This window comes from Euphorbia lathyris, chromosome 10, assembly GCF_963576675.1.
Source record: "Euphorbia lathyris chromosome 10, ddEupLath1.1, whole genome shotgun sequence".
Taxonomy (NCBI): domain Eukaryota; kingdom Viridiplantae; phylum Streptophyta; class Magnoliopsida; order Malpighiales; family Euphorbiaceae; genus Euphorbia; species Euphorbia lathyris.
The window spans coordinates 61083496-61094577 of record NC_088919.1 but is presented as its reverse complement, the minus strand read 5'-3'; the positions used below and the strand labels follow the sequence as shown (position 1 = coordinate 61094577).

The following is an 11082-nucleotide window of genomic DNA, read 5'->3' as shown; positions in this document are numbered from 1 at the left end:
TCCATTTCTAACGTGGAATTCAGTTTATTCCTAATCCTATCGTTATATCTTAGAACAGTTCCTTGTTGAAGCTTCTATCCGGCCTCACTTATTCCAGATCGGATCGTTACACACAATATTGGTAATAAGCTAGTAAAACCTTAAGCTTCTTCTTCAATTGAATTACAGTCATAAAAGTATAAAATTGAACGGACCATTGTAGTAAATAGTTCCTCGGTTAATAAAACCACTCTAGTTTATTAGTTGGGAGTGCATTTGCATGGATGATATGCCAATCCATGCCAACTTCTCTCTACAAAAGCGAAGAGAGTTCAAAGTATAACTGTTGGAAAAAATATATAAATAATAATTTTGGAGTGTTATATTTTTATGAACTTAAAACTTAATATATAATTAACAGTTTAGAATAACTTGAAATATGTCATTGTATTCTATGTCATGAGATTTTTTAACGGTATACTCTAAACTTAAAATAGAGAAGTGATGAATGAAAAATTGATACTTAAAGTAGGAATTGTTTTAAAGATGATAAAAAGAACAAAAACTAAACTTAAATGTCGTTTGATAAAACTTAAAATTAAATGCTGAAAAAATATGTACTGAATTTTAAGTGTTAAATATGATAAATGTTGAAAGTATTAAATGATATAGTTGTTTGATAAATATTAAAAATAAGTTAAATCTTTTAACTTACCAGAATAAGTGATTCTATGACTTAACTGAAATATTTAAGTTGTGTTATCAAACAAGCTTACTTAACTCGCTAGTAAGTCCATCTTATTATTATAAGGTCCTTAAATATTATCTTAATCAATTCTTTAATCCTTCCATTTATTTTTGTAAATGAAAGTCCAAAATTACCCTAATGATATACATAAAAAAATTTATCTTTTAGTTTTAAATTTAATCAAATTAATTTTAATAAAAATTTTAAACTACATATACACCGAAATTAATATACTTGAAAAAATATATTATTAATTTTCTTAAACTATAATTATAATTATCTTTTTTTATTTTTTAATATAATATCTTTAAACTAATATTAAATATTATTATAATTTTTTAAAATCATATTTTTTTTCTTCATTCGTAAAATTTATTAGAATTGTAAAAACTTTTTACAATGATAGTCTTACTCCTATTTTAATAATTTTTGAAATATTTTTCATTCATTTGTTAGTCAATAAATTTTACGTTATTAAATTAAAATTTTATAATTATATAAAAATTAATAAATCAATTACTTTATATTGGAGTTTATATTTGAGAGATTGTGATTCTGTAAGAAAAAAGAGAAAAATAAATATAAAATAGAAAAAATAAATGTTTTATTATTAAAACATAAAGTAAAGGGTAATTTTGGTATTTTAAAATTTATTTAGTATAGTTTGACCATTGACCCAAACATAATGACTAAGTAGTTAACAAAACAAAAAACTAGAGGACTATATAATTATTTCTAAAAACGCAGGGACCAAGTAGTGTATTAGATAAAAACACAAAGACTCTATAATTATTTACCCGTTTTAATTAAGAAAAAAATAACGAACTCTATAGATATTCTATATACTTTGTATCTATATTCCCGACATATAAGAGTACCTTCTTAAAATTATTCATCTTCAATATGCACAACATTGTAGAATAAATTAAATGCTAGTATTTCAAAAGATTAAATATGAGGTTCTCCGGTAACCACGAGGTTGTGGTGGAGTGGTAAAGGCTCCTCCTCCCTTAACCAAAGGTCCAGGATTCGATCCTCACATTTGGGAATGGAAAGAATTTCCGTGGCCAGCAGTCCCACTCATAGAGATGAGGTTTTTCGGTGTAACATATTTGGAGCAGTTTTTTTTTTTTTTTTTGTTATGGAGAACCTTTGGAGACGTGATGCATTTTTTTCCAACTAATCTCCTTTGTAGAATTAATTATGAATTTAAGGCTTTTACGTTCTTTCAGCTTTAACACAATCGTTTGGTTTCATTTTTCTTTGTCTTTAATGTAATTTTTCTTTACTTAATACAAGTGCATTGTGCAGAACTAAAAAAGTTAGATGTAACAACTTTTAGGATTTTCCCATAAAATCTTTGGCATACACACATTGGAGGAAACAAAAAGGTGAAGCAATTTTTTTGCTTGCATTTTTAATAAATTTTACTAAATATTTAAACAAATCCCAATGTATTATTTTATCTTGGTGATAATTTATTAAGAAAATTATACTTTTAAATTTGGTTTATCATATTTTGATGAATATTAATATGAAACGTTGAATTATATTCAAAATATAATTTATTAGAATTAAAAGTGCAATTTTAACTTAGTATGAATTTTGTTCAAAATATGTTTTTTTATTATTGCAGAGATAAAAGCGAGTTCATTTAAATTTGAATTATAATTTATTAATCAAATTCAAATTTTATTTAATCGAATTAATATCTAAATTTTTTATTTACCCTTAATTACGTTTAAGAAACGCTTGTAATTTAAATTTTAAATTGTAAATTATACGTTGAATGTTAAAGTTAAACATTGATTTCGATTGAGATTTTATATTACAATATACGTTCTAGATATAACGGATTTTTAAATGATAGTTTATAACGAATAAATAAAGAAACGAATGAATAATAAATTTCATGTTTAAAATAATAATTTCATTAATATAAATAAATTGTTTCCATTTAAAAATTTTCTCCAATTTTTTTTATTTTTCTCTTTTACAAATAAATAAAACGTGGCAAACCCGAAGACCACATGTTAATGTCGGAAGTTTGGGGATCTCTTGCTTTAATCCGAATGAGACTTTTTTATTCCCAAAAAAGCTAGGTCGAAACTCACATTCGATTCAAGAATAATTTAAGTAGGTGACCGATTTATTTATTCCAATTTCAAGTCTGTAAAATATAGCAGAAATGTGTCTCAAGCTCGGGATATTATCTGTACGGGTCAAGGCAATGTTAGTTCATGTAAAAAAAATAATGTAAAAAAAATAATCGTAATCCAGCTCGGGTTTGTTATCCAGTCCAAGTTCGGGCCGGATCAAGCTCATTTCCATTCTAAAAGATCCAAATGAGCCATGGGCAACAAGTTCAAGGCCCAAAACCTTCCACAACAAGATAATGAACAAAATGAGAACAAGCCTCTACATAGAGGATAGGGTTAAAATTGTCCAAAGTTCAAAATATTTCCATTTTACTTTCTATTAACATAAATAGAAAAGGGGTCCACAAGTAAGGGGGTAAGAAAAATTAATTTCTTTAAGTGATTAAAGCACTATTTGATTTTTTATTATTTAACCTTTTATCTGACTTCTGATCATATTTCAATATGAAGTTTCACCAAATTTATATTAAAACTTAACCGAATCGTTATTTTATTGATAAATAACGATATTTTAATATTTTAATTTAATAGATTTTAGTTTAATATTTATTTTTTATTTTTTTATTTTTCTAATCTAATTAGTTATTTCCACATAATGTAGTAAAAAAAATTTAAAAAAATATATCACGTGTCAACTCATTGGATTAAATCTGGTTGGACGAAGTGGAAGAGTGCTATGAGTTTCCTTTGTGATCCCGGCATGCCTAATATATTGAAGGAAAAATTCTACCGCACGACAATCAGACCAACATTGTTATATGGTATGGAGTGTTGGGCAGTGAAACACTGTTACATTCATAAGATGTCGGTGGCGGAGATGCGTATGTTGAGATCGATGTGTGGTCATACGAGAAAGGATAGAGTGAGTAATGAAATAATTAGGACAAAAGTAGAGGTTACATCTATTGAGAATAAAATGAGTGAAAACCGACTAAGGTGGTTTGACCATGTAAGATGAAGAGCGCTTGATGCGCCGGTTAGGAGGATTGAAGAGTGGCAAAGGGATGTAGTGGTGAGGGGTAGAGGTAGACCTAAGCAAACTTGGAGGAGGGTGATCGATAGTGGTATGAGTTTATTAGGGATTGAGGAGAATATGGTAGTGGATAAGACGGAGTGGAGGGAGAGAATTTGTGTCGCTGACACGACTTGATTGCACGGTTTCATAGGATGGTTCATGTTAGCCGACCTCAAATCATTTCGGGACTAAGGCTTTATTGTTGTTGTTATTGTTGTATCACATGTCAAGTTCAACTGTCAAAATATTATTACTTGTTAATGAGATAACGATTACGTTAAGTATTCATTGGATGAAATTTCACCAATTGTGATTGTGATAGATGAAGGGACCAAATAATATTTTACACCAAGAAGAAAAGCTATAAAACAAAAGAATTATAGAGATATAATAAGGTATTACCATTTATGGTACCTTAAATTATGTTTTGCTTTCACTTTTTCAGTACTTTCTTACCCAATTCATGTTTAAAAATTAAAACTGATTGCATTTTGAAGCAAAAAGATTAAGCTTTTCTTTTTTTTTTACCCAAAAACATACAGGTTAAGTTTTCATCTTAAATCGGTCACCATCGTCACAGCCTTTATTTTTCTTTAACGTTAATAATTTGGATCAATTTTACCCATATTATAAAACACAAATATTTTAGTTCCTTATTCTGCACTGATTACATATTAATTCGTTCTAAAAAACATTTCATGTTTTTTATAATTTAATAATAGAATTGGAGTTTAATATTTATAAATTCGATGAATTTTTTGATTTTTTTTTGTCCAATTTGTACAAAAGACAGTATATTTTTATTTTTTCACATCCCAACATATGTTTGTGATTTGTTACTGATAAAATGATGCACGTGTGAAGTGCAGATGACAAGATTCATGATCGAGAAGACAGTTTGATGAATTATTTATCAACGTTAAGGGTAAAATTGCTCTTGACTTCCAACGTTAGGGATAAAATTGCACCATTTTAGACGTTAAAGATAAAATTGCTTTTGATCCAAAACGTTAGGGATATTTTTACACTTTAACCCCATTTAAAGGGTTCCAAATGACATCAGAGGCATGATGAATTGAAAACTCTATTGAGTATTCATTTAGAAGAAAGACATATTTGTGCGCATCTTTATCTATCAATAGGTCACAAGTAGCGCATCCCGCTCCTAAACTCATAACCGTCTTCAGCACGAGTACAATATATGTAGAGTAAACACAATTCAATGTACACAACTTCATTCGTTCATTCATTAAGCTTAGATCTTAGTTTTAATTTACTGTTGTGTTCATCCACATGTCTTAACTCAAACTGACTTAGATATCAGAGCGAGAATACAACCCCCTTTTGACCTTGTTTCCGTCCAATCATAGGTTTCCAACTGGACTTACAAGATTCAACCACATCACATATATTAGACATTTTACATACTAACAGACAGAGTTTGTCACTATTTTACGAAACTTTCTAAATTATTAATCAGCTAATAACAAATATGTAACCGCTACCAACAACAACTATCAACTAATAACGAAATCCAAACTAGCACCCGAGGAAATGGAACAGGTGGCGCCATCATAGAAAAACTGGTCAACACGACTACGTATTGGAGACCCTGACTTGGGAAGTCTCAAAAGACCCAGTCAAGAATCCACCCGTTACAACAATCACGTCCAATCCCATGAATCACAAGTCTAGTGGGCTTGAGGGACATCAAACCCCGATATTTGAGCGCACGTTCACCTATCAATAGGTGACACATAGAACATCCCGCTCCTAAACTAATAATTGTCTTCTACAACATGATTATAACATATATAGAGTAAGCACAACTCAAAGTACACAACTTCATTCATTCATTAAGCTTACATTTTAGCTTTAAGTTACTGTTGTGTTCATCCTCAAACTGACGACATTAGAACTAGTTAGCCGGACGCGGCTCCCTTTTGACATTGTTTCTGTACAATCGTAGGTTTTCAAGTGGACTTGCAAGATTCAACCAAATCACATACATTAGACATTTTACATACTAATCGACAGAGTTCGTCACAATTTTACGAAACTTTCTAAATTCTTAATCAGCTAATAACGAATATATAACCGCTACCAATAACAACTATCAACTAATAACAACAACAACTATCAGCTAACAACAACCGAAAGTAACATGTGATATGAACTTTAATGTTAGGTAAAGTAACTACTAAATTCTACCATTTTTTAAATGTTAAAACAAACTTTAGTATCAAAATACAAAACACATTACAATCATAGGGTCATACATGAAATATTATCCCAATCAAAACCCTTTAAAAAGGCACAATAGTTATCCCATTGGTCTCTCTCATATATGAGTGAGACTTCCCTATTTTTCTTCATTAATTTCTAAGCAAAATCTCCATCCATTAATGGAGTTTCAAGCTACTTCCTGGTTTTTCCAAGCTCTCTTCTCCATCCTCTTCTTCCTCCTCCTCACAATCATAACTTATCTCCTCTTTTCTCTACTCAAATTAAAGCTATGGTGCAACTGTGAAATCTGCGACGCATATCTCACCCTCACCTGGACTAAAAACTTCGATAATCTCTCCGATTGGTACACTCATCTTCTCAAAAATTCACCTTCCAAAACAATTCACATCCATGTCCTCGGAAACACGATCACCGCGAATCCGAAAAACGTCGAATACATCCTCAAAACGAATTTCAATAACTTCCCGAAAGGAAAACGTTTTTCTGCAATTTTGGGGGATTTTCTCGGCCGTGGAATCTTCAACGTCGATGGCGATTCATGGAGGTTTCAGAGAAAAATGGCTAGTTTAGAACTCGATAGCTTTTCAATTAGAGCGTACGCTTTTGAAATCGTTCGTTGGGAGATTGAAAATCGTCTTCTTCCACTTTTATCTTCAGTTTCTGAGCTGAGTAAGAATCAAATTGATTTACAAGATGTTTTCAGGCGATTCAGTTTCGACTGTATCTGCAGATTTTCGTTTGGTGTAGATCCGAGGTGTTTGGAGATTACTCTTCCGGTCACCGATTTTGCTGTTGCTTTTGATCTTGCGTCGAAGTTATCTGCGGAGAGAGCTATGGCGGTGTCGCCGGTGGTGTGGAGGATTAAGAGGTGGCTGAATTTGGGGACGGAGAAGGAGATGAAAGAGTCGATTAAAGTGATTAATGTTTTGGCCGGAGAAGTTATAAATCAACGGCGGAAATTGGGGTTTTTGTCGCAGAAAGTTCTATTGTCGCGGTTTATGCACAGTGTTAGTGACGATACTTATTTGAGAGATATTGTGATTAGTTTTCTGTTGGCTGGCCGGGATACGGTGGCGTCCGCCTTGACGAGCTTTTTCTGGTTAATCGGAAACCACCCGAATGTAAGATCGGAGATTATTTCTGAAGCAGAAAGAGTTGTTGGGTTGAACAAGGAGGTTACAAGCTATGAACAAATGAAAGATCTTCACTATTTACAGGTAACATTAAACTATAGTAATAATCAGTGGCGAATACAGAATTTGCTAAATTTGCTAAATCGAATTTGTTCAATTTTTTCCGTATAAACACGTGTTATCATCTAAGTAATCTAGAACTAATTTTTACAAACTTCTAAAAATTAAGCTAGATTTAGACTGTAAAAGTAAGATTGAGTCATTTTGTAACTTAGAGAAATTTATCGTCTATCATATATTAATTTAGTTGAATTTTGTAATTAAATACAAATTCAATAAGTTAATTTACCACTCTGAATCTTAATTTATCAGAAATAAGAGGACCGAAACCATCTATAATAAGGATAGTTCTAACGGACGGGGGCCGGAAACTATCCAAGGTAGGGGTGCTTCCGGTGGCCGGAGGGGCCTGGCCCCTCCGGCCCCCCTTGTCTGGCCCGTGGTAATAAGCTATCAAACACGATTATGGTTTTTGTTGCATTTATATATTGTTGGAATAAGCTATCAAAATAATTTCAAGGTTTTCAAAAACTAATTTAGTCTATACGTATAAAATAATACAATTCCAAATCCAACGTTTATCGAATGACATAGACAACTCTTTTACACGTAGACGTCACGTTATACTTCCACCAACATTAACATCAAATGTTGGATTCTATCCATACAAAAGGGTTAATGTCACAAATATCTGATGTATCAATTTCTATCCGTGAGACCTGATAAACGTTGGGACTGGAATTTACTGTTTTATAATGGGGACTAAATTAATTCTTCTAAAATCTTGAAGTTATTACGGTACCTTATCGTTGTTAGAAGAGAGCAAATTTAGCATCAACATAAAAATAGTGCAAGTTCAAGCCTAACGCATATTTTTTTTCATGTACAACATGAAATTGTACGCACACAAAAAATCATCAAGTTTGAAATTGCATCCTCCGATATAAACGTTATGTTTAAAATTACACTAATTTGTACTAAAGGCCTGTTTAGTTCACATGTTCTTGTTTGTTGTTATCAACATGTATTATTTGATTTTTCTGTTAAAATCGACAGTTTCGAATTTATACGAAACACTTTTTGTATCGTGTTTAAAATCTAAAGAAAAAACAGTTCCGAAAAATGAAAATAAACAATACTAAAATCTATAGTACTCAATAAATATAAATATAAATTTATAGATTATCGATTATGACACGATAACTCATCACGAAACTCTATTTACAGGCGGCAGTTTATGAAAGTATGAGATTGTATCCTCCGATTCAATTTGATTCGAAGTTTTGCGAAGAAGACGACACTCTACCGGACGGGACACGTGTCAAGAAAGGAACTAGGGTTACATACCATCCATATGCAATGGGAAGAATGGCGGAGATTTGGGGTTCAGATTGCTTAGAATTTAAACCAGAACGGTGGTTGAAATCGGACGGTGTATTCTCGCCGGAAAATCCATATAAGTACCCGGTATTTCAAGGTGGATTAAGGACCTGTTTGGGGAAAGAAATGGGTTTGCTGGAGCTGAAAGTGGTGGCTCTTTCTCTGCTACGTCGATTTGATTTTCAGTTAGTGACTTCTTATCATACACCACGTTTCTCTCCGGGACTGACTGCCACTCTTAGTGGTGGGCTCCCGGTTTTGGTGCATCAAACAAAATCTGTCTGAGAAATGTACGACTTGAGAAATTAGTAAAAACATCCGGTTTTCCATGTTAAACAGACGACTTTCTATTTATATTTTGACACGTGTAATACGGATTCACACGTATTATAAGAGGCTTCACTATTTTATTTATTCAGTGGAGTCACAATACACGTGTCCAAATATGAATTGAGGGTCATCCAAATGACATGGAAGACCGGATGTTTAATATAAGAACTCGTACGACTGACTAATCGTTTAGTTTCACTTGTATATATTTATTTCGTAGTATTAATCATGTATCGTGAAGTGATATACATTCCGCTTTTAATTAGTCGGATGTTATTCCAATAGTATGGTTTAAATTCTAAACCCGATGGGGATCATGTATAAATTTAGACATATGGTTATTATAGGAGAATAGATTTAGCCTATATATACAAAACTGTGTGATTTTAAACTTAATATTTATCGGACAAAGCAATTTTAAGGGGGTGTTTGTTTTAACTTTTCGGAGCAGCATTTACTGTTTTACTCCAAATCTTAGGAAATGGAGTGTTTCGTTAGGTTTGTAGAATAACAAAACTTTAGTTATTTATGGAAATTGTAGCGTTTTGGCGTTTTTCATTAATAGTTGTTTATCTTTTTTTATTTTCGTTCTTTAACGTTATTCATATTTCTATAATATTATAGTCAAAAGAACAAGATTTTACTCTATCCAAGAAATCATTATTTTTTATTTAGTTATTTAGATTATTTTTATTAATTAATGTATTATAATTTTTATTTTTATAATTTATTTGTTAATTAATTTAAAACATTGCGCTATTTGACATTTTATATACTACCAGTAATAATTCATCACAATTTTACCAAATACTAATAAGTAATAAGCTAATAACAAACAACTAACAGCAACACAAACAACTAACTGCAACAACAAACAACTATAATATTTAAACCAAATAGATCCTAAGTCTTATTAACAGAAGAATACGAGTTTTTGCATTAACAGAAAATGTGCAATTTTAACTTTTATTGAGTGATTAAAACGCTAGAGGTTAGAGCATATAGCTACAACATGAAATTGCACGTAAAAAAATACATTTTCCATTAATAATGTCTAAAATTGCACAATTCAAATAATTATAATACTAAATTTCTACCTTATATATTCGTTCCATGTAATTAAATTTTCATGTTTAATTTCTTCCCGTAAATATGCAACGACTTTACCGATTAGCTCATCTAGCAATTTCTCTTTAAAATGGAAAATTTCTACAATAATCTAACATCAAACTGGTTCTAGATCATTTAGACAGTAACAAGCTGTCTTCAACGTGTTATTTCTTGAATTGTATATTTCGGTCCACAGTAGAATTTCTTCTGAAAGCGAGATATTATAATGAATGGCAGACAAGTGTTGATGTACTATAGATAGAAATAGAATGTTTGGTTATGTGTTGTCAGAATATAATTGGGCAAATATTATTTCCTACAGTTTACACAAATTAAGGTTATATCTTTTGTTAATATTCACACCCATTAAAAATTGAATGGTGTACATTTGTTTCAATTGTACACAAATTTATAGAACATGTGAAACTCATTGAATTGTATATTTCGGTCCACAGTAGAATTTCTTCTGAAAGTGAGATATTATAATAAATGGCAGACAAGTGTTGATGTACTATAGATAGAAATAGAATGTTTGGTTATGTGTTGTCAGAATATAATTGGGCAAATATTATTTCCTACAGTTTACACAAATTAAGGTTATATCTTTTGTTAATATTCACACCCATTAGAAATAATTGAATGGTGTACATTTGTTCAATTGTACATAAATAGAACATGTGAAACTCATTGTGTCTACTTCTCTTTATATTATGGTTGTTGCCATTATTTTTTTTTATCTTTATGTAATTCATGATTATGCTTCTTTCAAGCCATGACTTAAGGTTTCTTTCTCTTTTTGTAACTTTCTTTTTGTTATCTAATTGGAATATCTAGCTTTCTTTTTTAAAACAATGTTTTAACTGTTATTTAACTGTCACATCGAGTCTTCCAAACAAGTTTGTTGATAAATTGAATCAATTT

General features: G+C 30.9%; 1 protein-coding gene across 1 annotated transcript; it reads left to right on the top strand.

Moving 5' to 3' along the window:
- Positions 1-6306: 6306 nt before the first annotated feature.
- LOC136209938 (cytochrome P450 94C1-like) lies at positions 6307-9237 on the top strand. The gene is made up of 2 exons (XM_066001570.1): positions 6307-7365; positions 8569-9237. The coding sequence occupies exons 1-2, from the start codon at positions 6307-6309 to the stop codon at positions 9004-9006; spliced, it is 1497 nt and encodes a 498-aa protein (XP_065857642.1). The 3' UTR covers positions 9007-9237.
- The last annotated feature ends 1845 nt before the right edge of the window (positions 9238-11082 follow it).

Bases quoted from the DNA above. Each gene is read 5' to 3' on its own strand.
- LOC136209938 (XM_066001570.1), top strand. From the start codon at position 6,307: ATGGAGTTTCAAGCTACTTCCTGGTTTTTCCAAGCTCTCTTCTCCATC. The intron at 7,366-8,568 runs GTAACATTAAAC...CTCTATTTACAG, and splicing joins AAGATCTTCACTATTTACAG to GCGGCAGTTTATGAAAGTAT.